Below are 21,784 nucleotides of genomic sequence, written 5' to 3' on the forward strand. Positions count from 1 at the left end.
CGCAGTCTGGGGGCAGTCTGGGGGCAGTCTGGCGCAGTCTGGGCGCAGTCTGGGGACAGTCTGGGAGCAGTCTGGAGCAGTCTGGGCACAGTCTGGGGGCAGTCTGGGCGCAGGCGCTTCCCTTCCTCGTGGCACCACACTCACTGCTCCTGCAGGGACACGCCGAGCAGCTAGTCTGCTGATGACCTTGATGGTTTTATGCCAGCCCGCTTTCAGTAACACCACTTCTTGCCTGTCCTCCTTCACTATCTTCCACCCCCTCCCTTTAGCAGTTCTTTCTCTTGTGCATTTTGGTCCGTAATTTTGTTTTTCTGTGCTGTCTAGTCTTCATTCTCTTTTTTTCAATTTCTACAGGTCCAAGGGCTACAGCCAACAATGGAGTGTTTAAAAGTATCCTTCCTGTCACTTCTCAGATTTGGAGTGAGAGCAGGAGGCTGCATTTAATTTGTTGGAACCATATTCTCATTTTAATCATAGGGGGTGAATGGGAGTTTCACCAAGAGATTAATTTACCCATTGTCACATATCAGAATCAGGACTTTTGAGAGTTCCAGCCTAACTTTCAATGACCATCACAAACCTGGTCTGCTCTCTAAAATGCCTTGGTTTTAAAATCACAGTTAGTGCTTTTTTTGGTCTCTTAGCTTTCTTCTCCTCTCTAATTTATTGAAAATGCTTCCATTTCGCGCCTATCTGTACTTAAAATACTAGCTTATTGATGGTTTACTCATGTACCAGGCACTGTGCTACATACTTTCTTGGATTATGCATGATATTTACCATATCCTCATGAGAGTACATACATTTCTTACCCCCACTTTACAGAAGGGGACATCTCTGAGTACTAAAGGTTAATAGGCACCTGCACAAGGTGACATATTAATGCAGCCAGAACTTGAACCTAGGTAGTCTGACTCCAAAACCCTGGTCTTAGGGGCTACAATAAACTATTCCTATTAGTTCCCATCCTCCCAGCTGAGTGATTTCATTATGATTGTTGTAGGCATTTTCCACTTAGCTCTGTCAAGATCAAATAATGAGCCATATTCTAAAAATTCTTCATATTCTTTTCTCAAGCCTCGTCTCTTGGGATCACTGTTCTTAGATGAGACCAGAACTTATTCAGATAACCAGCTTAGTCATTGCTTTTATATAGTACTAACTTAGCATCATTTCAGTTTATTTTCATTATCTGTCAGCCTAATAGAAATAAATTACAATGATTTTCTATTGTACCTTTTGTGCAGTTATCAAAGTGTATGGTGAATTGAATAATTATGCCTAAGAGTTTCTGAGTTCAGATGTTCTTCTTACAGGAGAGGACAATTTAGTTATTAAGCAGTAGGAATGTCGATGTTCTTTCTAGGCACTGCCTTACCTGATTCCCGCTTCTCTGGGCCTTTTGGGGTCAGAAACAAATGGCAGGAGTGCTGAGAATAGCAGCAGTGGACGTTTTCCTGGTGCTGAGCAGGGACAGTAGGATTTGGTCATGAAAATAATTTTAGGTAACTGATTTTCCAAATATTTAGATATTTCTCACTTTTGACTGATTTTCATTTGGTCCCAGACAAAGTTAAAAGGCAAAAAGTGATGCGCTCCAAATCAATGGAATAGGTTATATCATTATTTCAGCAGATTTAATTTGGGCTTAAGAGGGAAGGTCAGCAGAGGAAAGGAGCTCACCATGTGTCACCTTGTATGAACTCATCGTTCTTACTAGTTCTTATATCAAAATGTAGACTTTGTAACTACATTTCTGTGACTGTCAGAAGGACTGTAGCCATATTAATTCAAGCACAACAAACTTTTCCCAGAATATCCAGATAATTAATGGGAGACAGAATGAGGATTAGAGGGAGGCAGAGGCAGGGAGGGACACTGATATATAAAGGTAATTGCCACAATACTTTTCTTAAATGTTAGAAAATCTTTATATCCCAGTACGAAAACCAGAAGATTTTACTAGGAAATGATGATAATATATTTTTCTGTTGCTTTCTTTGTAAAATAATTATTAATTCAAAGAAAAAAAATATTTTAAAGTGAGGTGGAAGATTACCATGGAAAGGTAAACCTTTGACTGTATAATGGTTTGATTTGAGCATTATTACTGGAGTCAGAAACTTCCAACACAGAGCCAGACCGTTTTACTGTGGCTTTAGGTCCACTCTTATTCTTTTCCTATTTCATTTTCCTATTTCTGTAATTATAAAAGCCAAACTTCACCTTCATTTCTTATTGTGATTAAGACTTGCATCACAGTAGTACCCTTGACTAAGTAGGAACTTACCAAAATGTCACATGAATAACTGAGATGATTTTAGATCCTTTTGTAACTGTAACAGAATATAGAAATATTAAAACATATCTCACTAAATTTCTAAGTAGAGAAATACCTTTGTGCTTAAATGAAAGCAACTCAGTGGCTCTGGCAGACCTCTTAGAGAGAGAACAACAGTTATTAGTCATTTTAATGAGCGATATATTGTATTAGAGTGTACCTTTGAGGAATGAGTCTCATCAGGTTACTGTAGGCATACTTGTGATGGTTCAAAGACTGCATTCTCAGACCACATCCTCTAGTAATAGAGTTTGTGGTGAGTGAAATTCAAATATTCTTAACCACGGGTATTTAAAGTCTTGAATTGATAGGCTCATAGCTACTTTATTAAAATTGAAGAAGTATCATCTTAGTGTCAACATAGTATCTTTAATTTTACAGTTAAGCTTTTCTGTTGTTTATTGAAATGACATCTAATGTGTACATAAACTATCATAAATACTAATTCAGCTGCAATATGAAAAATCATTTTTAAGCATCGTGTGCATTGACCTTTAAAATGCTTTATACATAATGTGATTAGACCAATAGAATAAGCAGCCATGTTGTGGCATACTTTGGTATATTCCCATAGATATTTGTATTCTCAAGAATGTTTTGTGTTATACCTTGTTTTAGTGATCGTGGTGGAGAAGACCCAAACCAGAAAGTAATCCATGGGGTTATTAACTCCTTTGTTCATGTTGAACAGTATAAGAAAAAATTCCCCTTAAAGGTAAAAAGCCTCCTTTAAAAACATAAATAATTAGACCTTTAATTTCTTAAGTTGCCTGTTCTAATTTTTTAAATATGATTTAATTGATTTATTTAGTTTTATCAGGAAATCTTTGAGTCTCCCTTCCTGACTGAAACAGGAGAGTATTACAAACAAGAAGCTTCAAATTTATTACAAGAATCAAATTGCTCACAGTATATGGAAAAGGTAAGAAAACATTATGTTAACTACATCATCTATTATATATCAGGCATGGTTTTATTTAATATTAGTTATCTTAGTTAATATATTTTTTTGGTGGAAGAAGTTCTTTTTTTTTGATCATTTCACTGAGTTATAGTTAATGTACAACACCTATTGATAAATCATTGTTCCTGCTATGGCATTTTCCATAGAAAAGGTGCTATTCCAGTTTTCATTGTGGTTGATGCTTTCTGATAAAATCCTGATTGCTAGATTTGCTTGTCTTTAAAATTAATATATATTCATATTCTTGGCAAAATAAACTATATTTTGTGCTTAGTAGATAAGGGAATAGGGTAAGTACAAAAGCTAAGGGTTGGGGTTTTTATCTTCCTCTAAAATGGAAGGAAAAAATAGTAAAAATATAATAATTCTAGATACTTGGTCTTTTTGGTCTGTTAAGTTTGTGGAAGGCTGAGAAAAACCTCCACGAGAAATTTTAATCATTAAACCAACACATTGATAACCATATTTATAATTCCATGTATATTTTCTCAGTAAAAGAATAGTGAGATTATAAATTCAGTCATCAGATAAGATATGTTAGAAATTTTAACTAGATTGTTTCATCAGCAGTGTTGGATTTCAAGCATTTTATTATCAGATGATTTTTGTTAGTTTGTTTATCTTTAAGAAAGGTAAAATGGGGACTTCCCTGGTAGCACAGTGGTTAAGACTCCACACTCCCAATGTAGGGGGCCTGGGTTCGATCCCTGGGTGGGGAACTAGATCCCACATGCATGCCACAACTAAGAGTTCACATGCTGCAACTAAGGAGCCCGCCTGCCGCGACTATGACCTAGTGCAACCAAATAAATATGTAAATAAATATATATATTTTTAAGAAAAGGTAAAATGTTTCAAGTGGAATAGCTGTAGTGAGGCTTCCATAGGCCATAGGTCAGGAAATATCAGTACTTACTGATATGATACAATGGTGAATATTCCACAAACCCCAGCTCCAGAAGTCTGAGTTGTTTAATTCTTTTCATGCTTTGTCACTCTTTAGCTCTGGGACCTTGAGGAAGTTATCTAGGACATTTTCCTCCGTTAAGTGCAGGCTACACTAAGTCAGTGGGTCTTAGCACTTAGCCCTTTTTACATCTTAGACTCTTGTTAAAGGTTCTAGATCCAATCCTGAGAAGTACACACAGAATATCAGGAATACATACTCTCCTCGTTATATCTGGTTCTCAAAAACAGGCTGTTGGCAAACAATGGAAACAACCCAAATGCCTTTCAGGAGTTGAAAAGACAGGCAAAATGTGTATACATACAATGGAATATCATTCAGCCTTAAAAAGGAATAAAGTTCTGACACATGCTACAACATGGATTAACTTTGAGAATATTATGTTGAGTGAAATAAGCCAGACACAAAAGGACAAACATCGTATGGTTCCACTTATATAAAATATCCAGAATAGACAAAATAATACAGAAAGTATTATAGATTAGAAGTTATTGGGAGGGGAGGATAGGGAGTTATAGCTTAGTGGTTACACAGTTTCTGTTTGGTGTAATGAAAAAGTTTTGGAAATAGACAGTTGCACAACATTGTGAATATAATTAATGCTACTGAATTGTACACTTAAAAATGGTTAAAATGACAAATTTTATGTTACATATATTTTACCACAATTTAAAAAAACTAATAATGTAATATACCAAAAACCACTGAATTGTATACTTTAAATGGGTGAATCATATTATATGTAAACTAGATCTCAAACTATTAAAAGGAAGGCCATTGGAGATTATATTTGGGAAATAACATTTATAAGAATAGGTCATTTAATTAACAGACAATTCATATGGCCTTCCTACTTCCCTTTCTGTATCTTTCCTCTAGTTTTGGCTTTTTCTGCCAGCTACAGGTGGTTTATTTGAAGCCCTGCATTGAGGCACTCCAAACTTAATCTACTTTTTATTGATATGCACATTGCCCCCCGTTTTCATTATTTTATTTTTTTCCTTTTCTCATCCTCCCTTGCCTCCCTCAGACCCACATTCTAATTCCTTTTTTATTTAGTTAATCCATAAGCAGGTTAAAGTCATGTTTGTATACTAAACATGGCTAGGTCTGTTTTTCTTTTGAGGTAGAAATTAGCCAGATTCTCTGGCTATTATCTTTATTATCTGGTTCTTGTTGATGTTAACCAGTGTATTGTTTGTACCTCAGTGGTTTTTTAATAGGATAAGCTTTAATAAAGATCTTGATTGAAATATTTGACTATGACTAAATTTTTTTTACTTTAAAAAAATTTAGTGGAATATTTAATGCGATAGTTTACTATCATGTACATACTGTTTGTTTTGTAAGATGAATCAACATAAAGTAATTAGCTTAATCTACATGATCCAGTTGATGTAAATTACTTTCTAGTTTGATAGTTAAATATTCATAAAGTGACCACCTATTCTGGTTTTTAATGATCTTTACCCATGTTTCCTATTGCATATAGGTTGTCTATATGTAGGGTGATTGGGGTCAATAAATGAGGGCAAAATGCAGACCATTTAACTTTTCATAAGACCGTGCTGTTCATAAGACAGTGCTGAAATGTAGGTGACATCTAGCAGCTTAATAAAATTTTGAAATGACTTATGGAATGTGAGTTTAAATTAGTTATATAATTCTTATTTGTAAGTTACTTTGCCATGTAAGTTACTTATTGATATTACAGGTGTTTTCTCATAGTAGTTTCTGACTGTAAGAATATATTTCTAAAGGTTCTAGGTAGATTAAAAGATGAAGAAATTCGATGTCGAAAATACTTACATCCAAGTTCATATACTAAAGTAATTCATGAATGTCAGCAACGAATGGTAGCAGACCACTTACAGTTCTTACATGCAGAATGTCATAATATCATCCGACAAGAGAAAAAAAATGGTAAGTGATACCAAACATCAATGTGAATAGAAATTAAATTATAAACCCACTTTTTACATCATCTTCCAGCTACCTTAGACTTCCAGCATATTTAAGTAATAGTCTCTAAAATATTCGATATGCCTTTTTACATAATCTATTTTAAAAGATTGTTTTGGAAAAGTATATTTTCAAACTGTATTCTAAAGTCAAAAGAAAAACTGGGAAAATATGTTTGCACATTTTTAAAAATCACAGGGGCTAATTTCCTGAATACATTAAGAGTTTCTAGTAAATAAGAGGAGAAAAGACAAAGAACATGAAAATGAAATATAAATAGATTTTAAATATATGAAGATGCTCAGTCTCACTCAAAATAGGGGAAATACAAAATGAAAATACAATGAAATGTTAACAATAAGCAGTGAATAAAATGGAATTTTTAAGAAAAAAGCAATAAGGATTTTTAAATAGCAGGGAATAAATGTAACAAGATATGTGTCAGACCTACACAGAAAACTAAACATTCAGGAAAGCAACATTGATTTATAGATCCAGGGCAATCTTCTCAAAACCCAAGATTCTTTTTTTAAACTCTGAAACTCTGAAAGTTATACTTACTCTTCAAGACAATTTTGAAGAGCATGATGCGAAAACTGCGGGATAGCATGACTTGTAAAAACCACAGTAATTAGGAATATGAGGCGTCGGTGCAAGGATAGGCAAAGAGACCAATGGAATAAAATAAAAAGCCAAGAAATAACCCATACATATGTAGATACTTCATTTAAGACTAAGGCAGCCCTGCAGAGCAGTGGGTGAAGGATAGTGTTTTGAACACACAGCGCCAGGTCTGTTGGATATCCATGTGGGAAAAAAGCAAAATTTGATCTCTACCTCAAACACCATATACAAAATCGATCAATTCATTTTGGGCTTTTGATCTCAATGTAAAGCAGTAACACTTCCAGAAGATAATATAGGAGAATAACTTCATGACCTTGGAGGTAGAGAAAAATATTTTAAATAAGACACAGAAAGCACTAACCACAAGGAAAGATTGATCAAGTTGACTACTTTATCATTAAAAACTTTGGATCATTAAAAAACCATTAAGACCATTGGATCATCAAAATAGCATCACAATGACAGTCATAGGACAAAGGAGCCAAGAATACACAATGGGAAAAGGACAATCCCTTTAATAAATGTTTTTGAAAAAACTGGACAGCCACATGCAAACGAATGAAACTGAACCACTGTCTTATATCCTACATAAAAATTAACTCAAAATGAATTAAACACTCGAACCTAAGACCTGAAGCCATAAAACTCCTAGAAAAAAACAAAGGCGATAAGCTCCTTGACATCCGTCTTGGTGATGATTTTTTGAATCTGACACCAAAAGCAAAAATAAACAAGTGGGACTCCATCAAACTAAAAAGCTTCTGCACAGCAAAGGAAACCATCAGCAAAATGAAAAGGTGACCTACTGAATGGGAGAAAATATTTGCAAATCACTTATCTGATAAGGGGTTAATATCCAAAATATATAAAAGACTCATACAACTCAATAGCAAAAAGACTGATTAAAAAATGAGAAGATCAGGGCTTTCCTGGTGGCGCAGTGGTTGAGAGTCCTCCTGCCGATGCAGGGGACACGGGTTCGTGCCCCGGTCTGGGAAGATCCCACATGCCGCAGAGCGGTTAGGCCTGTGAGCCATGGCTGCTGAGCCGGCGCGTCCGGAGCCTGTGCTCCGCAACGGGAGAGGCCACAACAGTGAGAGGCCCGCGTACCACAAAAAAGAAAAGAAAAGAAAAGAAAAGATCTGAACAGACATTTTTCTAAAGAAGACTTACAGATGGCCAGCAGGTACATGAAAAGGTGCTCAACATTATTAATCATCAGGGAAATGCAACTCCATACCCCAGTAAGATATCACCTCACACCTGTTAGCATGACTGTTATCAAAAAGGCTAGAAATAACAAATGTTGGCGAGGATGTAAAGAAAAGGGAACCATCGTGTACAGTTGTGGGATAAAAATTAAAAATAAAACTATGATGTGATCTAGCAATTCTACTCCTGGGCATTTATCCAAAGAAAACAAAAACACCCCAAAAAATATATGAACCCTGTTCATATATGTTCATTGCAGCATTATTTACAATAACCAAAATAAGGAAACAACCTAAGTGTCCATTGATAAGTGAATGGCTGAAAATAAACACACACACACACACACACACAGAGAAATATCAGTCAGCCATTAAAAAAAAAAAAATGAAATCTACTATTTTGCAACAACATGAATCGACCTCGAGGGCATTGTGCTAAGTGAAATAAGTCAGACAGAGAAAGACAAATATGGTGTGATCTCACTTATACATGGAATCTAAAAAACAAAACACGTGAACTCATGGATACGGAGAAGAGCTTGGTGGTTGCCAGAGTCAGTGGGGATGGCTGAAGGGAGTCAAAAGGTTTAATAACTTCCAGTTATTAAAAAAATAAGTCATGGGGATGTAATAATGCATAGCATGATGACTATAGGTAATAATACCATGTTGCATATTTGAAAGTTGCTAAGAGAGTAGATTTTAAAAGTTCTCGCAGATATCGTATAATGACGCTTATGTGTGTAATCTAGAAAAATGGTATAGATGATTTTATTTACAAAGCAGAAATAGAGACACAGAGGTATGGATACCAAGGGAGAAAGGGGTGTGGTGGGAGGAATTGGGAGACTGGGATTGACACATATACATTATTGATACTATGTATAAAATAGACAACTAATGAGAACCTACTGCATAGCACAGGGAACTCTACCTAATGCACTGTGGTAACCTAAATGGGAGGGAAGTCCCAAAGGGGGGAGGTATCTGTATGTGTATGGCTGATTCATTTCTTGTGCAGTGGAGGCTAACACAACATTGTAAAGCAACCATACTCCAATAAAAATTAATAAAAAAAATAAAATAAAAAAGTTCTCATCACAAGAAAAAAGTTGTAAATATGTACGGTGACAGATGTTAACTCGACAGATTGTGGTGATCAGTCTGCAGTGTATACCAATATCATTATGTTATAAACCTGAAACTAACTTATGTCAATTATAACTCAAAAAGAAAAAAAAAAAGGCTGTCATACGGTTATATATTTGCAATCCCTGAAAAAGGTTTATGTCCAAAATATAAAATAGTCAAGAAGTTTGAACAGGCACTGCAGAATAGAGGTTATCCAAATGGCCAATAAACATATAAAAAGGCTCTCAATCTCACTAAAACAGAGGAATGCAAATTAAAACCAAACTAAGGTATCAGTACTTAGTCACATTTTGATATAAAATGAAAAAGACTGAAAATAATAAGTGTGTGGAAGTGTATAGAGTAACAGGAACTTGTTATATGTTGGACCTAGAGTATAAATCAATGCAACCACCTTGAAACACTGCCAGCGAGCGACTGCTAATGCTGAGCAAACACTTCTCTTGCGGCCCAGCTGTTGCTCTCATAGGTGTTCAACCCCCCGCCCAAAATGCATGCACACATGCACAAAAAGACATGCACAAGCATGCTCACAGCAACATTGTCATAGCTCCAAACTGGAAACAGCTCAAATGTCCAGTAACAGCAGAATGAATTAAAGTACTGCATATTCACACAATAAAATATTATAGGAGAGTGAAAAGGAACACATTATAGCTTCATACAACACAGGTGAACCTTATGAACATGTTGAACCAAAGAAACCAAGCATGAAAGAATTGTATGATTTCATTTGTATAAGTGGTTCAAAACAGGCAAACTGAACCTGTGGTTTGGTTTAGTTTAGTAAGTAACTAATCTGTCACGACAGTGATTACCGTTGCAGAAGAACAGGAGGGGTAGTGATTGGGAAGAGGTATGAAGGGGACTTCTGAGTGGAGGTCATGTCTCTTTCTTACTGTGGGTGGTGATAACTTTGGGAGGGGGGTTCACTCGTGATAATTCATTGAGATACACACTTATGGTTTGTACATTTTTCTTTGTGTGTGTTATACTTCAGTAAAAAGTTTAAAATAAAACCCACTACACTGAGATATCATTTTCCACCTCTCAGTGCAAAGATCACAACATTTGTTGGCAAGGGAGCTCCTGGCCACTGGGAGCTCTGTCTAGAAGGTCCTTCTGCAAGACTAAGCTTTGCATGGCAGTCCCACTTCCAGGGATTTATACTGCAGATATTCTTGCCCATATGCAGAATTATTAATTGTAACATTGCAATATCAAGAGATTGGAAACAACCAAATTCCCATCAATTGTTAAGGAATTGTTGTAATGTAGCCATAAAGTGGAGTGCTAAGCAGTTGTAAAATATGAGGAAATGCTTTGTGTACTGATGTAAAAAGATCTCTAAGTTAAAGTGTTGTTTATAGTACCTGAAATACGCTACCCTATTTGTATAAAAAGGGGCAGAGGGAAGAATAGCGTATTTGCTTGAATGGGTAGGAAACAGCTTTGAGAAGATACTAAACAACCACAACGTTTCTTTCCCAGGGGAAGAGGATGGGGTGGTTGGGAGAAAGGTGTGGGGATCTGGCTCTGCATACTCTTCTGTAATTCTGCATTTGGAACCATATATTACCTATTATATTAAAAACATTTTTAAACTATTTGGAAATTTAATAATAAATTTCTTTTTCCCCTCAGACATGGCAAATATGTATGTCTTACTCCGTGCTGTGTCCACTGGTTTACCTCATATGATTCAGGAGCTGCAAAATCATATCCATGATGAGGGCCTTAGAGCAACCAGTAATCTTACTCAGGAAAATGTGAGTTACATAAGGAACTGGAAAATTTTTCTCTTAATCAGATTATCATGGAGTTTTTCTTTTGACTTTACTGTTTAAAAGCATGAAAGAAAAGTCCTACCATGCCAATAAATGAAACGTCTTTATTAAAATGTTCAAACCTAGAAGTTGTTGGACACATTTTGGAATTATCAATTATTAGAAAATCAGTGAATAAGATAAACTTCTTCCTACACACTGTCGTGTTCATTTAGCAATTGTTAATTAATTTCTCACAGAAAAGTATGTTTGCTCTTTCTTTTTTTTTTAATTAATAATTAATTTTTGGCTGTGTTGGGTCTTCGTTGCTGCGCGCTGGCTTTCTCTAGTTGCGGTGAGCGGGGGCTACTCTTCATTGCAGTGCGCGGGCTTCTCATTGCGGTGGCTTCTCTTGTTGCAGAGCACGGGCTCTAGGCGTGCGGGCTTCAGTAGTTGCAGCGCATGGGCTCAGTAGTGTGGCTCGCGGGCTCTAGAGCGCAGGCTCAGTAGTTGTGGCTCGCGGGCTTAGTTGCTCCACAGCATGTGGGATCTTCCTGGACCAGGGCTCGAACCCATGTCCCCTGCATTAGCAGGCAGATTCTTAACCACTGCACCGCCACGGAAGTCCCTGTTTGCTGTTTCTAAACAGTCTTGTTTCTGTGTAACTGGCATTAATGTTTAGTTAGTTGTAGTGGTAATGGTATTAATCAGTGATAATATAGACAACTTACAATTTGATTTCCTTTTACATGCCCTGGATTTGATAGCCCGGGAAGCAAATTTGGATTAAAACTATCTTCCCTAAATATATGTTTACTACCCAAAATACCCAGCAGTGACCTTCATATCCTTAATCCCCATCTTAAGAGTTCCCTGCCATTTAAATTACTGTTTACAATAAGGTGTCTCCTATCAAAGTGTGTTCCTATTGTCAAATTTTGTTGGACCACCTTCTTTGTTTTTACTAGTGATGGTTGACAAATAAGATAGACATGACATCACATGTCACTTCTCTTTCCTATGTAGAGCTGTTTGCTCCTCCTGTGATGCAGTGATCTGTGTATAGACCTCATTGTTCAGGAGCATTTATTAAATGCTGATCTCCTTAGTTGTAGGTTTATTTGTCTTTGGCAGATAATTCTTAGATGTTATGTCCTGCCACAGCAATGCATAAGCTTTCCCATTTTTTGTAAAACTATTAATTTATATTGCTTAGATCTAATAGCCTGTATTATTTATTAGGTTTCTTAGTTTATATTAGTTTTACAGATTCAGGGTGTGGAATGACATTGGGCACAGAGGCATAGAGTTTGGTGTCAAGGCCTGGGAGATGCAAATACAAGAGAATGCGTTTGTAGGAGACTCAGATAATTTTAGCTGACTTAGAAGTCTTAGGTCTAACTTCATAGTTATCTCCATTAAGAATGAAAACTCACTTTTGCACTACTAGGTATTTCTTCTCTCTGAGATGTGGGGAACTGTACTGCCCAACTCTAGGGGTCTCAATTTTCACAGATAATGGCTTTTTAACTTCTCCTCTCTCTCTCAGCCTTCAGTGCCTTTGAAGGCCGTTTTTATTTACATAATCCTCTATGAAAGTGATAGGCCTGGTAGTTCTGAGATTGTATCTTGTTACACTTAAGATACAGAATTCCAGCACCAGAGAGAAGTGTTTTTTCCATGGGTTCTTCTAGCAGAGGAACTACAGTCCTGCATTTACAGTGTTGAATGACAGCTAACTTCAACATCAAAGTTTTAGATTTTAAAGACCGTCTTAGCTAAAAACATTTTTTGAGGGTGTGTGTCACATTATTTGCTTAGGGAAAACTTTACTCTTAAACAACTCTTCACTAAGCCAAATTATACCCTTGAACTTCTTAAAATGTGGTTTTGTACTTTGTATTTCATATTTTTAGATGCCAACACTATTTGTGGAGTCAGTTCTGGAAGTACATGGTAAATTTGTTCAGCTTATCAACACTGTTTTGAATGGTGATCAGCACTTTATGAGTGCGTTGGATAAGGTAATTTTTTAATACATATATTCTTATCTATATATGATTTTCTTCATTTAATCATTATTCTTTAAGGTAGTTTCAGAATTAGGGCTTCTAATGGTGAGATTTCTAATCTGGAGATGGAGATTCACCTTAACCAACCAATTTCATAGTGAAAGTCAAAATAGAAGTGTGTAACTTAACTTTTAAGTGAGTAATTGAATGATTGAATGCTTGAATTATATGGGAATTGAACTTCCCATGATTATGCTACAAAAGGAGACTTGTTAATACACTAGTATGTTCTGAAAAATACATGTATAATTTTAATATTCTTTAGTGCTCATTTTTCCTTTGAATATAATACTTAGGCTATAATGAATAATATTTGAAAGAAAAGTAAATATTATATTTTACAAATTTTTAAATTTAAATTTGCCTACATGGTTGTTGTAAGATTTTTGAAAATATAGTCTTATTTTATGTGTATTCAAATATCAGTAATGAGTTATGAAGAGTATCTTTCAGTAGGAACAGGATTATATGTAATCATTATATAATTACCATGAGGGACACAGTGAGAGGAGTTTACCCTGTGTTAGATATGACAACAGTATTAACAAACTACCCCCAAAATGCCATGTTTTATGTGGGGTAGTAATTTTTGGACGTACAGATTATAGCATATATAGAGCCAGCTGTGTTTTTACCCTATTAATGGTGGCTAATTCCTGGTCTGTTTTCTATATAGGCCCTTACATCAGTTGTAAATTACAGAGAACCCAAGTCTGTTTGCAAAGCACCTGAATTGGTAAGTTTGATGGTTGCATAAATGTAAACATATGAAAAGTCAGCATTAGAAAATGAAAACTGAGGTGAATGTCAAATTAATTTGTTTTTGTAGCATTTTTTTAAAATGTAGTTGAAATTAATTATTAAAAATAAAAACATATCAACACTGTATATCATTTGGCTTTTATTTAAGGAATGCAGTAGGTCACGTCTGTAGCCTTTTCTTAAGAAATAATTGAAGGAGAAAATATACCATTTTACAATGTTTGGGTTGGAAAGTATGACTGCTTTAAAATAATTTGCATTACTTTACATGGAGATTTTATTTTATCTGAGATCTAAAGGGAATTTGATGAAAAATGTTTGATAACCTTTAAAGGAAACTTGCTTACAAGGTTGTTGTGAGATTTTTAAAAAGTACTTATGTAATGTCAGAAATGACAGAACTGCTCAAAACTCACCTAGGTGTTCCATCAAAACTTAATTACTGGGCTTCCCTGGTGGCGCAGTGGTTGAGAGTCCGCCTGCCGATGCAGGGGACACGGGTCCGTGCCCCGGTCCGGGAAGATCCCACATGCCGCGGAGTGGCTGGGCCTGTGAGCCATGGCCGCTGAGCCTGCGTGTCCGGAGCCTGTGCTCCGCAACAGGAGAGGCCACAACAGTGAGAGGCCCACGTACCGCAAAAAAAAAACCAAAAAAACAACAAAAAAAACTTAATTACTTGTATCATTGCCGTATTGATCATTCAGGGTTGATTAGATTTTTTACTGTTTATAGTTTTTTAAAAATTTCCCTGATGACATATATTTCAAGTTCTTTAGTGCATGTCCATGATTATTAAAACATAAGCTTGAGGATGGCAAAGACCGTGATCTTATTTTGTGTTGTTGCCACTGTGCCTCCTTTGAGAAGGGCCCTCTGAAAGCGTTACTGTCAATTTCTATTTGAGCTCGCTAAGTACTGTGACAACTTGCTGAAGAAATCAGCCAAGGGGATGACAGAGAATGAAGTAGAGGACAAGCTCACGAGCTTTATTACTGTCTTTAAATATATCGACGATAAGGATGTTTTTCAAAAGGTAAGTTGTGAATCGAGAGGTTTTATGTGTCAGCTTTGATTTATTTTTGAACTTTAAATCATCAGAAAGGAAGTAATCTTTTAAAATATTTTTTAATGTAGTTCTACGCAAGAATGCTGGCGAAACGTTTAATTCATGGGTTATCCATGTCTATGGATTCTGAAGAAGCCATGATCAATAAATTAAAGGTACTGTAGGCCTTTGATATGATAGTGTCCTAGAAATTATTCCACTAGCACACAAAGATGTTCACTGTAGCAATATGAGTAATAACAGGAAATAATTCATCAACAGTTGACTGGTTAAATGTAAAGTGGTGTAGTCTCATGGTGGGATATGCAAATGCTGTATTAAAGGACAAAGTCTCTCTATATGTTGATATAGAATCATCCACAAGATAACGTGTTAACTTTACAAAAAACTTGTATTATGTATAAAGGAACACACCTAAAGTATTCCTTTAAGTACAAGTTTTGTGGAGTGCATTTGAATTTCAGTTCACTTTTATGTCATTTTAGCTTACACACTGATAAGATAAGCAGTTGCTAATTTTATTTAACCTGAGTTTTTCAATAGTTGATAATTTTCCTGTATGGTATGCATTGAATATGTGGTCCTTTTTAAATATACCAAAAATAATTTACCCTTTAATTTTTAGAGGTAATGTTAACAAAACTTTTTATATCCCAATATTAGAGATCCAGATTTTCTGACCTGGTGATGGCAGAGTTTTGAATAACTTCAAAGAAATAGATTTCTTCATTACTCAGTTAATGGTGTTAAAAATCTGCCTCAGTACCCCTCCTTTTTAACAGATATTCCCAGTTATCTTTCATGTGTATTTGATACTATCTGTAAACATTATAAGGTATCATCTTACATTCAGTAATGGAGCATTTTGTAGTGTTGAAATGATATACAGATTTATAGAAAAGTTCTTGTTTTAAAGGGAAATTTGTTGTTTCATAAATATTTGTTTTCATTCACTTATTTAATCTGCATTAAAAAAAAAGGAACTTTTGAAAGGTTTTGAATAGCTGCTTTGGGTCATGAATAATACAGGCCTTTGGTGTAAGTGTACAAGCAGGACCTTTGACCATAGACCTAGCAGTAGCAAAGCATTCTTAATAATCAGTATGGTTTATTATTTTTGTTTTTAAGTCATATGTTTTTTAAAACTTTCTTTTACAGCAAGCCTGTGGTTATGAATTTACCAGCAAGTTACATCGGATGTACACAGATATGAGTGTCAGTGCAGATCTGAACAATAAGTTCAACAATTTTATCAAAAATCAAGACACAGTAATAGATTTGGGAATTAGTTTTCAAATATATGTTCTACAGGTATGAATATGTGTTTCATTGTGAGCATTTACTAACCGTTTCAAATACTCTGATACAAATGATTAATAGATTGATGCCTGATTACCTTTCTTTCAATCAGAATATTATAGCTTCTAAAGTTATATGTTATATTGATCTGGAATGAACCGTGCCTTGATAGTAATGCTGGTGGGTTTTATCAACATTTTGAGGAAGGAGAAAAAGGTGCTTTAGTTGCTTAAATCATTTTATAAACATTTACTTTCAAGTGAGATGTTTAACTATTTGACTTTTCTCCTTCTAGGCTGGTGCATGGCCTCTTACTCAGGCTCCTTCATCTACATTTGCGATTCCCCAGGAATTGGAAAAAAGTGTACAGATGGCAAGTTGGCAGAAAATATATTGGAAGACCTAAGGAATTTTAATAATTATCTTCACGTTATATCACTTAAAATATTTCTCCGAAGTCTTGAGGGCTCACGTGATATAAAAATATATTCACAAATTATTGTTATTCTGCCTTGTTATTGTTATTCTTCCTCAGTACCCTCCCTAAAAAGGAGGGTACTGAGGAAGACTGTAAATTATTGTAGTTTCTAATATTAAAACTAAAATGCTAAGGGTGTCAGTTCTTTGTCAAAGCAAGTCTCTTATTCTTAGTAAACCTGTTATCTGTCTTAAGTAGTTCTAAATTACAAGGATTTTGATATTATAAGAAAGTTTAGAATCCAGTACTTACAACAATCATTTTCTAATTTTTCATTTGAATATTGAGTCATCTTTATAATTCATTTATCCCTTATAATAGTTATTTTTATTCTGGGCTGTAATTTAGGTAAATATATGTAGAATGTGAAATATTCTAGAAAAAATAGATTGAAGCTGGAAAATTCAAGTAAAAATGGCTTTAAAGTGTGACTGAATAGAAACCATAGACTTCTTACCCAAAGCTTTTAAAGAGACTGTGGAGACTACATCTTTAACAGCTATTGAGATGTAACTTGTACCATACGGCTTAGTCATGTAGTCTTGTAGTCATTGTATCAGGCTGCCGTAACAAAATACCACAGCCTGGGCGGCTTATGAATGACAGAGATTGATTTCTTATGGTTCTGGAGGCTGGAAGTCTGAGGCCAGGGTGCCAGCACGGTGGGATGAGGGCCTAAGGTGACAGACTTCCTGCTGTGTCCTCACATGGTGGAAGGGGCTAGGAATCTCTGTGGGGTCTCTTTCATAAGAGCACTAATGCCATAGATGAGGGCTCCATCCTCATGATCTAAGCACCTCCCAAAGGCCCCACCTTCTAAAACCATCACATTGGGTGTCAGGATTTCAATATGAATTTGGGGAGACACAACATTCAGGCCACAGCACTATACAGTTCACTCAAAGTGTACACTTTCATTGGTTTTCAGTATATTCACAGAGCTTTGCAACCACCAGCACCATTTTAGAACATTTTAATTACCCTAAAAGAAACCCCCTACGTATCAGTAGTCACTCCTCGCCTTCCCCAACTCCCTCCCCTCTCCCTAGCCCTAGGCAATCTGCTTTCTTTCTCTGTAGATTTGCCTGTTCTGGACATCTCATATAGAGCTATGTCACGCGTGCTTTTGTGACTGCCTTCATTCACTTTGCAGAAGAATGTCAAGGTCCATCCATGTTTGAGTCTGTGCCAGTAGTTCATCCCTTTTTATTGCCAAATAATATTCCATTGTATGGAGACACCACATTTTATTTATCCATTCATCAGCTGTTGGACGTTTGGGCTGTTTTGACTTTGGGGTGTGTAAGTAATGCTGCTATGGACATTCACGTACAAGTTTTTGAGTGGATGAACATGTTTTCGTTTCTTTTGAAACTGACCCTTTTTGATTCTCTAACTCACCAAAGGAGGCTTATCTTTTAATAGTCTTTTACTTGGGCAGTAACTTGAGGTTGTGAACCAGTGAGTTATGCATATGTTTATGAAGTTTAAAATGAAAATGGTATTTCATTACACTATTTACTAGAGATGTTCACAGTGTGTAGTTTGAATCATTACATTATGTATGTATGTTATTTTTGCTTCTTTCAAAATAAGGATTATAAATCAAGTAACACAGTGTAAGCTCCGGAATCATAACTCCTGATTTTAAATGTCTGCTCTTCCGTTTACTGTGCTCTGTGACTTTGTTCAAATAACTTCCGAATTTTTTGTTAACTGATAATACTACTACTCAGAGTGTTAATATGAAGATGAAATATGTAAAGCGCTTAGTCTGGTATATAAGAAGTACTCAATAAATGCTGAAAGTAGAAGTAATAGTTAATAGTGATAGTAGTGGTAATAGCAGAGTAGCCAGGTAGATTTCAAGATACCATGCATAAGGTGGACTTTCCGAATAGGAGTCTAATTTAGGATTTTCTGCGTCTTTGAAAAGGCATGATGGTGCAAACCATCTTAGAAACTTCATGAAGAAGAGCATTTGTTTGGATGGGCAGAATATGATCCCAGGGCAGGGGATGGGGTAACCAGGTGTAAAGCACTTTGATGTATTTGTGACCAGGCAAGAGAAAGAAAACTGACCCCTCACCTTTGACAGTCTTAAACCTTATTTCTTCTTAAGAGCCTGCTTTTCCAATCGAAATTAAGGGACAGGGTGGGGGCTGGCAGAACTAAAATCTCCTTTAAGTTTGTTATTCTTCTCTTTCTCCTTGAAATAATTATTTGCCAGTAATTATTGGAGTACTGAAATCAACCCCTTAAACTTTATTTATTAACATATGACCTTCCCCAGGTTCCAGTGTCCTCATTTACAAACAGGAAGTGGGTTTCTTTCTGACTATAAATTATGATTCCAAGCATATCATTCTCTCAGTTTGGACTTTCTCTAATTACCAGTAGAGGGAGTTTGTCCTTACATTTCTCCTAGTAAATCCAAGTTTTCAGCCACATAAGAATGAAAATCCATCTGTGTATTTATTATTTTATTTTTCACATGTAAATTAATTCCCTTTGCTTTAATGGTCGTCTAGATATTTCCCATCTTTCCCTTAAATATAGCTGTTTATCAGAAATCACATCCATTTTACACGTATCTTAAAACTATGGAAATTAAGCTTTAATTGAAAGCAATTTATTTTGGGGACTTCCCTGGCGGTCCAGTGGTTGAGACTTTGCCTTCCAGTCGGGGCAGGTGGGGACGCAGGTCGATCCCTGGGTGGGGAGCTAGGATCCCACGTGCCTCGGGGCAAAAAAACCAGAACATAAAACAGAAGCAATAGTGTAACAAATTCAATAAAGACTAAAAATGGTCCACATCAGAAAATCTTAAAAAAAAAAAAGTACTTTATTTTGCATATTAGACCAGTATATCTTAAATCTACTTTTGTACCTGGTTCACAAACCTGAATAATAACTAAAGAAATATAAGGTAGTGTATATTAGTGCAGCTCTCTGTTTGAAGTGAATATGCTCATCAAATATGAAACTTTCATTTTTAAGGCCCCTTGAGTTTCAATTAATGCCCTCAAATGGTATTTGAAAGATGCTCTCTGTTAGCCTGATTATTATAACTATTAAGCCTGACTTTAACATGAGAAGTTTAGTCAAGGTATATTTATTACTAATAAACTTTGATAACACAGTTATTTAATGATATCGTTAAGCAAGATGTTACAACGTTTGTCTTTTAATACCAGATGAATTGATACTACTCTCTTTTGGAACTGAATCTTTTTGTTCTTGACTAGCTGTGGATATGAGAATCTTTATAATCAGATTTTAAATTTAAGGATAAAGGAATGCTTTCTTTGGCTTATTGATATCATCAATAAAACTTTAATGATGGTACTAGTTGCTAGGGCTATAAAGAGGTAAAGCATGTGCTTTCAGAGCTTGGAATATACATTCTAAAGCTAGTTTTGCACTTACATAATTTGTAAAGAGCATTTTAAACTTTGGTTTTCTCAGTTTCAAAAATGTTTTATTTTGCTTTTGTCCATAAATTCCTTATAAATGTTTCATAATTACAAATTGTATAGTAGTAACTGAACTTTATTGACACCCAGGGAGATTATTAGTCAGAGCATACCTCTGGGATCCTTTTATGACATACTTTGATTTTTTTCTTTGTCTAGATTAGGACCAGGCAGAAAATCATAAGTATTCCCGGTGCCAGTCATTTCCTATTTATCATGCCAAAGGGCTGGTGAATTTGCTCATAGAGGAGAATGCTGCACCATTGGAGGGAAAAAATGCTCAAGTTTCAGCTTCCCAGGACTATCTTGGAATAAATTGCTAAAAGAATTCACCAGTTCTCCTGGCTGGCAGCTGTGAACTTTTGTTGTAAGGAGTGGGCATAGTGCAGCTTATAGGTCAAATGTTGCTGATTGCTTTATTTAAACTTCATTTTGAAAGTACAGAAAGTAAAGTTTGAAGTACAGATAAAAGCTTTAGGTATATTACATATGGCTTGTCATGCTAAAAGTATGCCCACAATTCTGAATTGTGATGTGATGAATATATTTATTTTTCAGTTTTATATGGAAGTTGAGTTTTTACCATTTTTACATTTCAGTATCATTTTCTCGCTGTAGATTATGTACTAGCTCTTTAGAAGATATGAACTCTCTATTTTTTGGACTGATGTCCTACATTCAATCTGAGGGAGGAATTTTTAAAATTTTAAAGCTATGTTAATAGAATGTTAAATTTAATTTTTCACAATAATGTCAACAAAAGATACAAAGACAGGCCTCTGAAGCTTTGCTTGTATTAGTGTTTGACTGTATGTGGAAGTTAAATTGTGGATGTCACTTTTGGAGTGATCACTGATATTATTCAACCCGTCCATTCAGCAAGGGTATATGTTGGCAAATAGGAGACTAGAAATGAAGGTTTGATTTATATTTTCATGTTGAAATGCGTATGGTAGTGGTTTTGGTCAGGGATTTTATTTATAAAGTCCAAATTGATATCATTCAAAATGATAATTTCTGAATTTATACAAAAAGTTAAATTTGCAGGGCTGTGGTTTGGTAGAAAGAACCCCAGACAGGGTTTTAAGTGAAAAGAGCTGGCCTGATATTTATATGATCTTTGTCAGGAACTTGCATAGATGTGTTTTCTCATCTGTAAAATGAGTAAATATACCAGATGGGCTCTAATGTCTTCTCTAACATGAATTTTTTTGCTTTTTTAGTGTAGTGATAGCCAAGTAAGTTAGGTTGTAGAAGCTGAAAATAATTTGATTCCTTTTTTCTTTTTTACAGTTTGAATTATTTTACAGCCAGCATTTCAGTGGAAGGAAACTTACATGGTTACATTATCTTTGTACAGGTAAAATGCATTTAATTATATCTAGTTTAATGAAATTTACCTGATATGATTATGTTAAAAATTTGGAAATCGATTTCATAGGCCCTAATTATAGTTGTTGTTTTTTTCCTGATTTTAGTTTTTAACGTTTTCTTCTTCATCTTCCTTTCTGGTTACCATTAAAGCAACTAATAATGAAGTTCAAGTGAAGCACTTTTTTTCTTTTAATTTGCATTCCTTTTATTATGAGTAAAGTTGAGCACGTTTTTATATGGTTAAAGCAAGTGCAGCATTTTTAATAG

General features: G+C 35.3%; 1 protein-coding gene across 1 annotated transcript in view; it reads left to right on the forward strand.

Moving 5' to 3' along the window:
* Positions 1 to 21,784, forward strand: part of CUL2 (cullin 2) — a 66,134-nt gene that overhangs the window by 34,724 nt on the left and 9,626 nt on the right. The window contains exons 6-16 of the mRNA XM_082841631.1: positions 2,960 to 3,056; positions 3,153 to 3,263; positions 6,033 to 6,195; positions 10,869 to 10,993; positions 12,907 to 13,014; positions 13,739 to 13,798; positions 14,729 to 14,857; positions 14,959 to 15,045; positions 16,049 to 16,201; positions 16,485 to 16,562; positions 21,437 to 21,503. Coding sequence (XP_082697757.1) covers positions 2,960 to 3,056; positions 3,153 to 3,263; positions 6,033 to 6,195; positions 10,869 to 10,993; positions 12,907 to 13,014; positions 13,739 to 13,798; positions 14,729 to 14,857; positions 14,959 to 15,045; positions 16,049 to 16,201; positions 16,485 to 16,562; positions 21,437 to 21,503 — 1,178 coding nt within the window. The remainder of the gene's footprint in view (positions 1 to 2,959; positions 3,057 to 3,152; positions 3,264 to 6,032; positions 6,196 to 10,868; positions 10,994 to 12,906; positions 13,015 to 13,738; positions 13,799 to 14,728; positions 14,858 to 14,958; positions 15,046 to 16,048; positions 16,202 to 16,484; positions 16,563 to 21,436; positions 21,504 to 21,784) is intronic.

This window comes from Leucopleurus acutus (assembly GCF_964270905.1).
Source record: "Leucopleurus acutus genome assembly, chromosome: 1".
Taxonomy (NCBI): domain Eukaryota; kingdom Metazoa; phylum Chordata; class Mammalia; order Artiodactyla; family Delphinidae; genus Leucopleurus; species Leucopleurus acutus.